Source organism: Salarias fasciatus, chromosome 22 (assembly GCF_902148845.1).
Source record: "Salarias fasciatus chromosome 22, fSalaFa1.1, whole genome shotgun sequence".
Classification (NCBI taxonomy): Eukaryota; Metazoa; Chordata; class Actinopteri; order Blenniiformes; family Blenniidae; genus Salarias; species Salarias fasciatus.
This window is the reverse complement of record NC_043765.1, coordinates 7,173,171-7,187,957: the sequence shown is the minus strand read 5'-3', so window position 1 is coordinate 7,187,957 and position 14,787 is coordinate 7,173,171. Positions and strand designations below refer to the sequence as shown.

At 45.1% G+C, this 14,787-nt stretch overlaps 2 protein-coding genes across 9 annotated transcripts in view; one reads left to right on the top strand and one right to left on the bottom strand.

Moving 5' to 3' along the window:
• The window catches only part of LOC115409924 (myocyte-specific enhancer factor 2D homolog), a 32,760-nt gene extending 28,221 nt beyond the window's left edge, over positions 1-4,539 (top strand). For all 8 annotated transcript variants that reach the window (XM_030121269.1, XM_030121270.1, XM_030121264.1 and 5 more), the window contains one exon: positions 363-4,539. In XM_030121269.1, the coding sequence (XP_029977129.1) occupies positions 363-831 (469 nt within the window). In that variant the 3' untranslated portion in view covers positions 832-4,539. The remainder of the gene's footprint in view (positions 1-362) is intronic.
• A 1,696-nt stretch (positions 4,540-6,235) lies between these two features.
• Positions 6,236-11,416, bottom strand: tmem79a (transmembrane protein 79a). The gene is made up of 5 exons (XM_030121274.1): positions 11,266-11,416; positions 9,717-10,549; positions 8,418-8,612; positions 8,093-8,315; positions 6,236-7,304 (listed from the first exon to the last, which is right to left on the bottom strand). Exons 2-5 carry the CDS (start codon positions 10,411-10,413, stop codon positions 7,112-7,114), a joined length of 1,308 nt encoding a protein of 435 aa, XP_029977134.1. The 5' UTR covers positions 10,414-10,549; positions 11,266-11,416; the 3' UTR covers positions 6,236-7,111.
• Between the last annotated feature and the right edge of the window lie 3,371 nt (positions 11,417-14,787).

Sequence of the window (14,787 nt, the reverse complement as noted above, 5' to 3'; positions counted from 1 at the left end):
ACCGCGCACCGCCTCGTCACACCCACCATTTCACGCTCCTTCGGCTGTTCTGTTGATCTTTCGGGAGCAGTTGGGGTGTTTTGTTTTCTTTTTTTTTTTTCTTTCTTTTTTTTGCTCCTGCTTTTAAAAGGCTCAGAATTGAGTTGTGTGATCAGTTGATGGAGTGTGGCTTCTCCCTGTCGGTGCTGTGCTTTGTAACGTGGGTTTCTGTCTCGACGCCACTGGCCGTCCACTTCTTCATCCGCTGTCGTCGCGTGGCTAACCGTCTTGTCATGTTGTCTTCTTTTGTTTTTGCCTTCCCTCTCTGCTCTGTCCCTTATCTTCCCTCCATGTTCTTCCGGTCTCTGTGACCCTGTTCCCAGGCCGGTGACCCACATACCTCAGGGCGCCATGCTGACCGTCAACACCAACTCCAGCGTGAGCATCAAGTCGGAGCCGGTGTCGCCCGGCCGGGATCGCAGCACCCCGTGCCCGCCGCCCTCCTCCACGCCGTCCTCCACCCCGGGGGCCGCCGTCCTGACCGCCCCGCCGCAGTACCCCGGCTCGCTGCTGTGCCTGGAGCCGCCCACCGGCCGCTCGCCCGCCGACAGCGTGAGCAGCAACGCCAGCTCCTTCGAGGGCAGCGACCGCGACGACGCCGGCGCGGCCGGGGGCGGAGGGGGCGGCGGCGGCGGGGGAGGCGGCGGCGGCACCTCCGCCTCCACGGGAGCCGCCGCCCGGTCGGTGCCGCCCGACTTCAGCCCGTCGACGGAGCTGCTGAGGGCGTCGAACGAGCCGGAGCAGGAAGGCGGAAACATCAAGCGCATGAGATTGGATGCTTGGGTCACATAGAGGGAGCGCTGCCGCCGCCGCCGCCGCCGCCGCCACCGCCAACTCCTCTCTGCACCCACAGTGAAGCTTTGGTGACTCCTAAACGTCCACAAAACACACACACACACACTCACACACTCTCACACTCATTCATAGCCCCGCCCCCACCGCCATGTGACACTATCACCTCCACATTTAGACGTCTCAGCTGCATCACTCAGACTTACGAGGCCAAAAACACACAAAAACATACAAAAAAAAAAAGTAGAAAGAGGAGCGTGGTGGTCCCGATGGACCCTCCAGTAGAGGGACGGTAGATTTTTTTAAGCCTTCTTGCTTGAACGGACTCCCATATAGTCATTGTTTTTTGCAGAGCGGAGGCGCTCCGCCGCACAGACATGTATCTCTCACACGGTTTCCTCCTCACCTTCCTGTATTTACATCCGCCCCCCCCAACCTCCACGCCGCCGCGGCTCGCTGAATAACTGCGGGACTTCGGCCGCGCGGCTCGCCAACCCCACCCCCCACCCCCCCGATCTCCGAGCGTCACATAACCGGTGTGCTGTCCATTTCTTCCATGAGTCACTTCCTAACTGCACTATTGGAAAGCAGCTGTTATCCGGACGGGTTCGAGGACTGAAACCCCAGCTTTTTTGTTTTTTTTTTTCTAGACGATGAATCGGTGGATCTTTCCGCTGCCTCGTTGCAAGCAGGCAGGCCCTCCCCCCCCTTCCTCCCCCCCCCCCCTCAGGTGGCACTCGATGGCTGTGGAGTCGAGCACTTTGCCAGAGTGCCAATATATCGCTTCAAAAATGAAACACACACAACAAAAAAGGAAAAAAAAAAACAAAAACAAAAAAGCCAAATGCCTCTGTCTTGCACGCGGTGCAGAGACGTGGACGTCGCTCGCAGAAACGCTGAGGACCTTTCTGGGCTTCGCGGCCGTTCTGTCGGCCGCCACGTTGCTCCTCCCCGTCTCCTCTGGATCCCGGACGGAAATCAGAAATCCAGCCAGCCGCTCGGCTCGTTTGCCGGGAGTCGATCCATCTCAACACGTGTCGCGACAGGCGAGTTTCTTCAAGCCCCTTGGAGGCTTTTCTTTGAGTAGAGGAAAGTATTTGGTCCTTTCAGTCCAAGTGTTCTTTATCTGTTGGTATTTTAAAGAATAAAAATCTGTTTTGAAGGTCCGTTAGTCGTCCAGAAGTAGGAATTTGTATGAAAATCACTCCTTATACAGAAGCTTTGATGTCCTCTTTAGCTCTCTATAGCTCTCCCTAGCTCTTTGCCGTGTTTCAAAAAGTGAAAGGAAAAAGACTTTTTCTATATTTCTACCGCTTCAGTTGGCGACAAAGTAAAAATGGCTTTTCAGCTTCAACGCCGTGTAATGTACATATGAATATATTTGCATAGACTTTGCTAGGTATCCCTAAAAACAAGCAATGTGTTGATTCTCAGTGGATCTGTTTGCATATATGAGTGTGACTTTGATAATGTTTGGAGCTGCGGTGCAGGGGCGAGGCCACGGGCGGCAGCGCTGACGGATCCCACTCCTTTCAGTACAACTATTTTATTCTAGTGTTTGATGGTGTGTGCGTGCACTTTCTGTCCCTCACTCACCGAGGCCTGCCTGGTTGTGGTGTCGTCATCTTCTTCTGCCACACACTTTTTTGAGAAAAAAAAAAAAAACTGAAAAACTAAACACAAAAAAAAACAAAAACAAACAAACCCACGATCAAAGAAAGCTCGTACACCGTGACGTGAACTCATTATTAGGACACTGCCATTCACTGATAGTGTAATTATTGAGAGGAAAACTCACTTTTACAGTAGACGCAGGTTAACGCCTTCTTCCCCTCACTGTCGCTTCCCCGGCCTGTCGTGTTTGGTTTTCTTGAACAAAATCTGTTTTTGTCTGAACCATTTCAAGTTTGCGTGTGCGTGCGGGTTGTTTGTAGAGTAAAGATAGAAGAGTTTCTCTGGATTGTTTTGACCTTTTTTTGATCCTTGAGGCGACGCTGAAAGCAAACAAGCCTCCGGTCTGGAGCGGCCGTTTGACGAGCCGGTGCTTGGCGTGGCAGCTCACCAAAACGCGGCGCTTTCCCGCCGGATGACGGCGTCATAGATGTTCTCCATCGAGTCATGCCCCCCCCTTCCCCTTCCCCCCCTCCCTCATCGGGCTGTGTGGCGAGCGGCCGTGGCTCCGGGTCACGGCAGGCCTGTTCAGTGAAGAGTTCAACAGTCAGCACTCAGTTCTCCAGCAAACTTTGGCTCGCTTTTAGTTTTCAGAGTGATGAAAAGCAGGATTTTGATTTCAAACTTGTTAAAAAAAAAAAAAGTGTACAAATATTTACGTTTATAACATCAAAAAATTTGATTGTTACTCTTCATAACCAAGGCAGGTTTGTTTGTAAAGCCCCATCCGGACTCAAGTGATTCACAAAGAATCATGAAATCATATTAAAATTATAGGAGAAAAAACAGACAGGAAAACAAAAAGAGCATTTAAAAGACTTGCTTGACAAATTCAGTAGGAAATAAAATATTTCTGCCTGAGGTGAGAAAGCGCTTCAATGCAGCTCTTTAAAAATTGAAATGAGATTAATTTCAAAAAGCAAATTTCAAAATAAAGTCTTTAATTTATTTGAAATTCTGTGCCAATAATGTTTGCCGTCCTGATTTAAAAGACGTGAGTCTGTTCAGGGAGTTTATTTCACAGGTGAGGAGCTGAGAGCTGCTGCTCCTCGTTTCCTCTGATCAGTAACCGCTCCCTCATTAACGCAGTCACGAGCTTCAGAGTGAAAATGAGTTTGGAGGTGGTGCAGTGGTTCTCAACGTGTGGGGCAGGCGTCCACTGGGGGGCGCTGAAGAGCTTCTGGAGGGACACGGCAGCTGGAGGACTTCTTAACCTGTAAATTTTAAGAAGGATTACGCTGTATTATTAAATAAAATGCTGAATATTTATAATCATAAATTGAAAGAATCATGAGAAGAGCCTCTGATTCCACCAACTATTAATTATTATGGTTCATAAATAAAATACAAAGAAATCCAGAATTCATCCATCAAGTAGGGAGCGGTCATCCAGACACCCCCAAAGTGTCCAGCCCCTCCCCTCGGAGACCCCCGGACTCGCTCCCCACACAGCCCTTCCCATCTCTGCTCATTGGTTTGGTTTCCATGGCGACTCTCTTTGTGTTTGTGGGCGCTGACGTCGGACTGAAACGTGACACCGCACCGAGGGGCTTCCTGCCCCGCGTGTACAAAATAAAAGTTCTCTGTAGTCACAAGACAATCTATACGAGAAACGAAAACCTGCACCCCTGTTACTCGTCGTGTACAATGTTTTTTAGAATCTCACTATTTTTGGATTAATTTGTGCTGGTGACAGTTCCATTGTCTTATTATTATGATGATATTATTATGGAGCTTTTATTTCATTGATATTTTGTGTAGGATAGCCAACTGTTTTTATTTTCTCTCTCTCTCTCTATTCTTTTCCTTATCATAAACATATAGTACTGGTTTCCTTTTTTGAAACAACTTGCTGAAAATTGCACGATCAGTTATTGTGGTATTAGCAAAAATGCAATGAAGGAAATACCAGTTAAATGCTGCAGTTTTAATTAAGATATAGAATATATTTATAAAAAAAAAAAATGGGAAACAACTGAAATTAGTAATTCATAAAGAAAAAAAAATTTGAAAAGTGTAAATGCATGGGATACAGGTAACAACAAACCATATGTTACGTACAGTAATGATAAGGACATGCATCACACGTGAGCTCCACAGCGGCTCAGAATAATGTAGCATATGAAATACTAAAGATGAAATTTATAGCTAATATATTGTGTTGAGCTGGTCTGCTTTTGGGTTTTGTTGTAAAGAAAATATTTCTTTTTTTTGTTGTTTTTTTGAGAATGATATACAGTTTGTGTATATTTTCATATACAAAGTATGCACTGATATGTTATTGAAATTCTATACCGCTTTTACAAAAAAAGTGTTTGTTGTACCAAAGTATCCAAGTCCCTTGAAACCTTATCCTTTTTGCGTATGTTTTACCGTATTTTATATATTAAATAGACAAACTGAGTGAAATGAAGCCGGTTCTGTGTTTTATTTTCCCTTTTCTCTCCATCGTTCGTGCAGAACATGGGTGTGTTTCTCTGATTTATTTATTTTTTTTCTGTTTCCCCATCACAGTTATTTCCACGTGTGACGAAAGCTTCACACATCGGCTGAGAACTTCGCGGCTAAATATAGCTGCCGATCACTTGTGACCTCCGAGGAGGTTTAAACTGTGAACAGCTCAGGGTGAAGAGTCATTCATTATCACTCTGCAAGAAGGTTTTCTTCTTGTTCGGCTAAGCCACGGCTCTTTCTTTTAATTCTGCACGCAGAAATATACAGTTTATTGCTGATTGACATGAAATATAAAGTGAAGAAACTTTCATTTTCACACTTTGAGTAGATGGTGGGTAAAGCAAATCAAAAGTTTGCTAAACAACAAGAAAAAGGTTGGAAAACTTCATGGACTTTCCAGTTTTTCTGCAATAATTAGTTATAAAATGTCATCTGATTTACATCTGAATCACAATGTTTACTGAAATAATACCAAATGAATCTTGATTTTTCTTTATTAGGAACATCTGTAGTGGCCAGTGGTGCAACAGAATAGTTTACTTTTCACACACCTCTTATTCAGAACTTCAGATCTATTCTAGTTTTCAGTTTCCTTATAGGATTCTGTGACTTTCATTAATTTACTGTTTCATATTTTCATGTGTTGATTTGAGGTCTGATTCAGGAGTGATTTAAAAAAGACTGGAATCAGAGGCTGAGAGCTCAACAGGTTTCTTTCCTCCTCTGAGGAGGCTTTTGTTCTGGTGTTTCGAGATTCCTGCACAGGTCACAACAGATCTCTGACGGGAAAAGTCTGGCAATCAGTCAATGGGTGCAAGCACGCCAACACGCACCAAACACTCTCGCCCCATCAGACGGAGACGTACATTTCTGCCAGACACTCAGGAGATTTAAATTAGAGAGAAAAAGATAGTTCTGTGTCATTCGTGGCTGGTTTTAACCGACCTCACCCCTCCGGCAGCGCCGCCCTGTTCCCATCATGCTGACTGAGGTTTTATTTGTTTGTTCATGCAACACATAAAGCTCACTCCGGTGTTTACTCCACATGGTTCTCACATTATATGCATAGTTGCAAAAAGTAGGATGCAAAAAAAAAAAACCTGACGTCATCCTCTCTGTGTGTCGGTTGCTCTTTAACATTAGTAACATTTTCCATCTTCTTTGTTCTCGTTGAAACTTGCCTTCTGATGGTTTGTTTTCGTAAACGTCTGATCTGATCCCACGTTTCCAAAGAGAGGAATCAATGGACGGAAACACAAACACGCGGAGGCGCTCTGAGTCATCGGCCGCCGCACACGACTCGGCGTCACGTTTCAGAACCAAGCTTTATTGAACTCATTCGGTTTCCCAGAGATCCATCAAGGTTCACTTGAAACACTCGTCAAAATAAGATGATCGAAAAGACGCTCTGCTGCCATTTGGAAAAGCCTGTGATCAATAAAACAACAGCCTCACTTGTAAACAAAGTCATAAAAGAACAAGACACTTATATGAAGTGAGCTTGATATAAAAATGTAAAATCACCTTTAAATTTCTTGATTCAGTTTGAAAACATTCAACTTTTAAACTCACAAAAATAACTTAAAGGCTGTTGTAAGATGTGTAATTAAAGTTGGTAAACGTGAAAAGAGAAAGGTTTCCGTTACATGCAGTAAGAGTTCATCGTTTTGACATTTTTAACTCAATTTGTGAAAAATAACAGATGTTAACATTCAGTTTTTGCTCATTTTTTTTCAGCAAAAGTAAAAAAAAAAAAAAAAAAAGTATCAAATTCCAAAAGTTGTGATTATTTAGACTAGAAAATGTATTTATATTTACAACAACGTGCTCATTGTGTTTCTTATCATCGTCAGGCCAATGAAAAAACACTTCAGCGTATTTACAGTCAGTTTGATCAGAAATACAGTTCGTCTGCAGATTATCATTTATTGCTGCTTCAGCATCTTAAACACGCGGGTTTGTTTGGCAGCTCCGTGCCCGACTGTAGCTGCTGGAGGGATGTTACCATGGCAACCACACACCTCAGACTGTCCCGGATAGAAACTTTCAGGATTGTGAGTTTTAATGACACAGAAATACAAAAAAAAACAAAAAACAAAAACAAAACAAAAAGACCAAAACTGGTCATGATGTCCGAGGTGTTTCCAGACCTTCCTCAGCCCCACCATCGCAGTTTGGGCGGGGGCGCCGTGGTGGGTTGGGCCACCTCGAAAACGGCGCCCCGGCCGCCCGTGGAGCACACGAAGTAGAAGTTGAAGCCCAGCATGAGCAGGATGGGGAGGAAGGAGAAGCCGAAGCCGAGGCCGCGGACGCTGCTGCCCAGAGAGAGGCACAGCCAGTAGATGAGCCTGCAGACACACACACACACACACACACACACACAATCTGTATCATGATACAACACTGCAAACAGTATCTGCAGGTGTGTTTTCTAATTTTTTACTACCTAAAAGAAGGCGTTCCATGAAGTAAAACAAACTGCTCTCTTTTAGCCACAAAGTGTTAAACTGGATTGAAAATTCTTCTTTGAATTGAACTAAATGAAGCAACTAAATTTAATTATTCAGAGTAAAAAAACAAATGCAGTTTGGTAAATTTGAGTGCTATTCAATAAAACACTGCAAAATCGACTTTGAAAGAGGATTTCGGAGGGGTTGAGGACTCGTTCTCGCCTCTGAGGACGATCAGAGGAGTCCTGAAACAAACCCGGCGGGCGCCGATCAAAGTCGCCACGGGAAGCGAAGCGAGGAGTTAAACATTCACTGACGGGCCGATCCCATCACGCCACAGCTGCTTCGGATCAGACATCTAACCCGAGGACTCGTTCTAATCAGTCCGTCAGGCGGCATCATGTTTATGCGGCTCAGGAATGCCGATTGTGCAGTTTATTACCGACCGACGCTCAACGCTGAGATTACGTAACGACGACTTCATCCAGGAAGTGTCTGATGTTTTAGCACAAGCAGCTTGTTGCACTGCATTGGTAAAGTATTTCTTTGCATGTTATTGATGACGGTGACCCAACTAATAATAATAACGTTCAAAAATAGGATCGCCACCGAGTGCGCAAAGCAGGAACTGCTTCAATCCTAGGTACGCCACCTTTAAGCTTCAGACCGCTGGAGGGCGCTCGTACCTGCCGAAAACGAAGATGATGGTGAGCAGCGGCACCAGCTTGAGCAGGTCCTGGTGGATGTAGGTCGCCATGACAGCCAGCTGCAGGAAGTAGAAGAGGAAGAGAGCCAGCGACTCGTTGACGTAGTGCCAGTGCACCGCCACCTCCTGGTGCACCTGGCTGCTGCGGTAGAGCGGCGTGACGACGCTGTAACGCAGCCGGGCGATGCCCTGCACCACCACGCCTGCAAACACACACACACACACACACACACACACACCATCAGCACCAGAGAGCTTCACACTTGAAGAGGTGGCGACGCCAGAGGGGGCGGGGGGGCTCTCACCCAGCAAGATGGGGACGGTGGCGAAGAAGGAGCAGCGCAGTGTGTACATCACCCTGATGGGGGCGCCGTCCAGCTGGGGGGAGTCGAACGGCAGGAGGGCGTAACCCCCCCACACCAGCAGAGGGAAGAGCAGCGCTCCAGCCAGCGTGGCCAGGACCAGCTTCATCTTCTCACTGCACAGGCTGTCACACAGGTCTGAGGGAGGAGAGGCAATCGGGACGTTAGACTGAGCCGGAGGGGACAGGACGGAGGACCAGGCTGCAGAGTCAGGCTGTGAGAAAAACAAACTATCAAATGAAAACAAAAAGAAAGTGTTCTTCTTGAAAACGTCCACAGCTCCCCCAGATTTTCACACATGCACCGGACCCGTTATCTGTCCTCGAATGAACAGAAACAGAATCATTTAATCAAAAGGTAGCACTGTTCTTTAATCACATCTTTTATCTGCTTCATCATGAGGATTTTTTGAACAACAGATACAAACAGTGAGATTATGTTTCTAATTACTTTGCTGGATCTTCGGTGTTCCCTCTTATCAGTCTAAACTTTGCTCTTGTTTTATGTTTTGATGACAGTTTTACTTTCAGGTAGCTTTTAAAAACAGTCGCAAAGGACTTATTTGCTGCATTAAAGAACTTCTTTTCTTCCTCTGTTGAACTATTCGAGGAAACCGTCTTCTGTTGAGTTCTTATTCATTATTTTGGCCTTTATTCTTTTCTTTCTTTCTTTTTTAAATGTTAGCAGCGTATTTGGTTTCCCTTCCACATGAAGTCATTGCGTCTTGCACTGTAGACTCGGCAGGTTGGAGTTTTCTGCCACAACTGAGATTCCGCCTATTTTCTACAACATCCAGTTCAGGGCTGTCTGGAGCTGGACCTGACTAGAGAGGGATAAACCCTGGACAGGCCACCACCGTCGCGTCTGTGCATTGTTTTAGACTGTGGGAGGGTTTCAAACAGGCAGAAGATGCAATCTTTTCTCTTTTATAATGAAGTCACAGTTGTTCTTATGGCTATGCAACAGAGTTAGGTTAGAGTTTGCTTCAGAGGCAGCTCTAAATTAATAGTAGATGTGAATATGTGGGATTTTTAGTATGTTTGGTGTGTGATGGACTGTTGACTGACTTCTCCAGTATCAGATTAAGCTGTTTCAAATATTTGATGGATGCTTCAGCAGATTAAAATGAGTAAAAACTTTTAGGTTTTCTAACACTGGAAGACTCTGAGAAGTGGCTTCTGTCAAGTATTGGTGCGTCGTTACATTAATGGTTGACGATCGGAACACGTGACGGACACTCACAGAACTTGTCGTCCTGCTCCGTCCACTCGGGGTAAATGTGCACGGTCGAGTCCGGCTCCATCTCCATCTCCAGCTCCTCCGCGTACTGTCGTCTTGGCTCCTCGTGAATCTCTTTGCCAGACGGATGCATGATCATGACATTGGCTGTGAAACTCTGGCCGGGTTTCTCCGGAATCCACTCCGACTCCTCTTCATCATCCTCCTCCTCCTCCTCCTCATCGTCCGCAAAGGAGCCGTCTCCCTTATCGTTCCGTTGCTCCTGGATCTCGTCGTCCCTCCACCTCTCTCCTTCAGGCATGCTCTCCCTCCATGTGGCCTTGTCCTTCTGGCTGCCCTCCTCCGGCTGGCTGTTCTCCTCCGACAGGTCCTGGCTCCCCCGGCTGATCCCCGTGTCCCTCTCTTCAGGCTCCGAACCGTTTTCTGACCACACCTCCTTGGTGTCGCTGTTGTCCATCAGAGGCGTTTTGTCTTTGTCTCCTGGCCATGGTAACGTTGTTGGCTCCAGATGGGCAGAGCTGATCATCTTCTCCTCCTCCTCCTCTTCTTCTTCTTCTTCTTCTTCCTCTTCCTCCTCTTCCTCCTCCTCACTGTTGCTGTCCAGTGGGTTTTTGTCTCCTGCTGTCTGCGGTTCAGCGATCTGGTCAGCAGGTGAAAAAGCTGCCTCCTTAGTTAAATCTGTGGTCACACCGCCTGACATTTTTAAAGTTTTTTTTTTTTTCTTCTTCTTCCAAGTTTTCCTGTGTTGGATCTTAAGGCCTGCTGCTCTGCCAAGACTGTTAGTGACTCTTCCTCCAGCTGGCACCACACATCTTGGGCAACATTTCCTGGTTTGCCTGTATGGGAGTAAAACAAAGTTACACCTGTGTTTCAAACAACACCCTGCCTCACCTTCGCACAAGGAAAGACAATATTCAAAGTCCAGAGCTTATCAGTGGTGGGCTGCCATATAAGGCCCGTCCTGCCCGGGCACAGGCGGCACTGCACGTGTGACTTTCTAAAGATCTCACAAACAGAAAAAAAAAATACCTGGAAAAGTACAATAAGTCTATGACTTCTGAATACGTGAAAATTGTGAATCATGACAAACAAAATAGCAAATCAAAAAGAAACACTGTAATCTCACTGCATCAGAATGACACTGTGGATTTTTCTTTAGTCTGGACTCTCTCAGTACAAATAGAAAGTCCAAAAAAAATCAAGTTTTTAAATAGGAAAGAGTTCACTTTAGGGTTAAACTTCACCATGGGGAAATATAAGGAACAAGCCTAGGATGTTTTTTTTTTTTTTTGTTTTTTTTTTTTTTAACAGTTGGTTTCAAAGTCCTACAAGTCGTTTTAGGAAATAAACTCTGTTGTCAAAACGTTTGCTGGAACCAAATAAGCTGTTATAAAACTGTGTGTGTTGCAGGGTTTCTATTCAGAGCCGCAGCACAGCCGTGAGGAATGTAGTTTCAGTCTGAAGTTACAAACTCGTTCAGCGACTCTGTTTACTCTCGACTTTTGTCAAAGTCCAACAGAGAAAAATATCAGTATCACGCTGCTTGACCTACCTGCTTTTTCCACTCCGGTCACATCACCGAAACGCGTCGCAAACGAGCGTGAAGACGGAGAGTTTAGTCTGTCCGGGGCGAAGCGGTGCGGAGCCTGAAACTCACCTGGCAGGTGTGACCAGGTGTTCCACTCTGTACCCGCAGAGGTATCACTCCGCAGCTGTTTCCGGGAACCACAGAGGTATCACTCCTCTGGTGTTTCCACTCACCAAAAAAAAAAAAAAAAAAAAAAAAAAAAAGCGGGGAGGTGGGGTTGGGGTGACGTCATCACGTTGGCCAGGACCTTTTACGTCCAGGCGTCAAATCCCTTGCGCCTGTAATTTTTTAAAAATAAATACTTTTATTCTGTACTTTTTTTTTAAATACTTCAATACAAGAATCCAGAATAAACTGAGATGTGACAACATTCTCCTTTATAACCTATTTAGCTAAACTCAAGAAGGTATAGGTTACTTTTAAAGTTACTTTTAACAAACGCTCTCTTTTGCGAAGATACCCCCACTTCTAATTAAAAATGAAACAAACACCTAGCTTATGTTTTTTTTCCCCCATTGGATTATCAATGACTTCATTACACAACGTTTATAATGAGTGGTTTCGTTGCGAACATGACAAACAGCACCTCAAGGCCTGGCGTGCTACTGCTCACCACATCGTTTTCAATATTTCTGTCCTTTCTGTGTAAAAGAACACTTATCAAAACACTGAAATGCTGTGGAAATGGACCCAATTTTGCTGCACGACTCCTACCCGGAGCATGAAAGAGGGAACAGAACTCCTGTTCTGGCTTCCCGTGCATTTTAAGATTCTTTAATGTGTCTTTAAATCCCTGAACGGTCTCGTCAGGCCTTATCTGGCATGGTGCGTCAGGTCAGCTGATCAGCTGCTCCTGGAGGTACCGAGGTCCAGATGGAAGCTCAGCGGGGACAGAGCCCCTGAAGCGGAATAAGATACTGCTGTGCATCAGCAGGCCCCTCGCTGTCCATTTTTAAAAGTAACTTAAAACCCATTTTAATTCCTTGTTTAGTTCCATTGTTTTTAATCAGTCTTTTTATTGTTTAATTGCATTTTCTCTTGCATTTTATGGTTTTAGGTCTGCTTATGAACAGCACTTCGGTTCAGCTGTAGTTTTTATTGAAGCACTGTATGAATAATGTGGAGGAGGGTACATTATGGGGGAAAGGGGGTTTCACGATGTGAATCCAGAAGTTTAACAAACATGTTCATTTCTCATCCTGACCACAAGCACACAGGGGTGTGTCCCCATGCCCCTCCTGCACAACACCACCTCTGTAGGACTGAAAACAAACAACGAGTCCGCCGACAGGGAGGAAGTCCAGCACAGGGCAGGATGGCGTCTCACCAGCAACCGGAACCTGGAAGTGGTTGTGGATTTGAGGAGATCCACGCGCCGTCATCGTCCGACTCCGAGGTGAGGGTGCGGAGAGCTTCAGGTTCCTTGGAGTACACACGTCAGCTGGCCTCACCTGGACCGTCAGCATCTCCCAGCAGGTGACGAAGGCACATCAGAAGCTTGACTTCCTCAGGAAGCTAAAGCAGGCTCGCCTTCCTCAACCCCTGCTGGTGAAATTTTATTACAGAAGTAGAGTTTCCTGACATTCTGCTGCAGTCTGGTTCACCAGCTGCACTGCAGAGATACCTTTGCACAAGCCACTGCACCCTTGGCTGTAATGTTGTACATACTTATTCAATGCATCATGTTTTTCTCTCTTTTTTTTTTTGTATTACTGCCAGAGAAGATAATGTGAACTATATTTCACAATGAAAATGTTGTCCTTTTAACTTTGCTTCCATGGCGACAGTAAATTCTATTCTATATACAGGAGCCGAGTCTGACAGCCTTCAGACTCAATCTGTCATTATCGTATTTGTGAATGGTAAGAAATTTACTTTCTTGATGGACAAAATTTCCATTTAGTTCTTTTTTTTTTATGGAATTATTACATTAGTTTATTAAACGTGGAGTGGGGGGAACCCAGGTTTGAGTCCGGCTGAGGCAGGAAGGGTATCCGGTGTAAACACTGGCAGAGTCTACTGTGCAAGTCACAATGATTTACTCTTAAAGAAAAAGCATCTGAAGGCATAAAATCATCTCTTTATAGCAGAGATCAGTAATAAGAGCTTTATTTCTGTTTGCACTCACTGTTCTGTCATTTATCACAGAGTCACAACAAAATCACCAGTCGATTTTTCAGTTATTGTAGCAGACAGAAATTAGAAGGACATTTCCATCAGGCAGAGTGACTGACAGTACTTCAGTGAAGTGCAGTCACACACATCCCAGCACATCCATTTACTCTATAATAAAGTGTTTGAAGGCTGTTTAAGAACAAACAGGGCGTGCAGCCTTTTGCTGATTCTTCTCTTAATGTGTAGCATAAACCGCAAAAGTGGGATGAATGAAACAGTTACACTTTAGGCTTGTTTCCTGCCACTGGTGGTTAAAATGCGGGAAAACAAGCCTGTATGTCAAACATTCCTGGAGGCGGGAGGACGGCTGCTGTTATATGCATGCTTTTGTCCCATTAGTGAATGTTTCACACACTGGAATTTTTTCTTTTGGTTGTCTGGCTATTCAAACAACTTGTCTCCTCCTTTCTTATGATGAAGAATGTAAAACTAAAATAGATCACGGTTATGACTCCACAGGATTTACTTGTTACAGGTGTCAAGGTCACAAAAAGACAGACGTGTTAATGTGCAACATGACAATGTGTTCTTCACTTTTGTTCTTTATCGACACCCATAGCTGTTAGGATAGGTAAAATATGAAAACATCAAGAGTGGGATATTTTTGTTGTGTGAATACAGTGTGAAAATCATTGTCAGAATCAGAATTTTTGCTTGCACTGAAACATTTTAAAAACATGTCCTTTTCTTGTTGGGCCACTTGTAGGTGCTGTTGGCTGCTTTTTCAATGAAACCGAGGGAGTTGATTGCCTTTGTTGCATTATCCATCTACGACCCAGCATGTGTGCCGTAGTGTGCATGCACAGTGGCAGCATTATCAAAAAGAGTCTACACAGGGACAAAGTCAGAGCATTTCCAAAAGGTTCCACTCTTTTCAAAAAGCTGTGATTTCAGTGGCTCCGAGCCCTGCTGTTTTGTAAACAAACACTGAAAGTTTTGTCTTTTCGCTTCAGAACATCAGCATACAAACGGGACATTGGGCTCATAATTTAATTCCTGTGTCTCTGGTTAGTTTCTGAACATATTTACCAAGGTTTGTTGGTTTTAGGTGAGAGTCCAGTCTGGAGTGACTCATCTGTTGAACACACCCACCTGTTTGGTCTCGTGTGACTCAGGAGGTTCCTGAAGTCAAACAGGACTGGTGAGGGTGGAGCTCAAACCAAGTCAAGTCACGCTCCCTGCCAGCTCCCCAGCTCAGGCTGAATCACATCCATCAATGTGATAAATTCAGTTTATAAATGACCATTAGGACAAAGTGCTATGATGTTGGATCTTATTTCTTACCACCCACAAACAATGAAACGAATATTG

Bases quoted from the DNA above. Each gene is read 5' to 3' on its own strand.
- tmem79a (XM_030121274.1), bottom strand. From the start codon at position 10,413: ATGTCAGGCGGTGTGACCACAGATTTAACTAAGGAGGCAGCTTTTTCA. The intron at 8,316-8,417 runs GTGAGAGCCCCC...GTGTGTTTGCAG, and splicing joins CACCGTCCCCATCTTGCTGG to GCGTGGTGGTGCAGGGCATC. The intron at 7,305-8,092 runs GTACGAGCGCCC...GTGTGTCTGCAG, and splicing joins ATCATCTTCGTTTTCGGCAG to GCTCATCTACTGGCTGTGCC.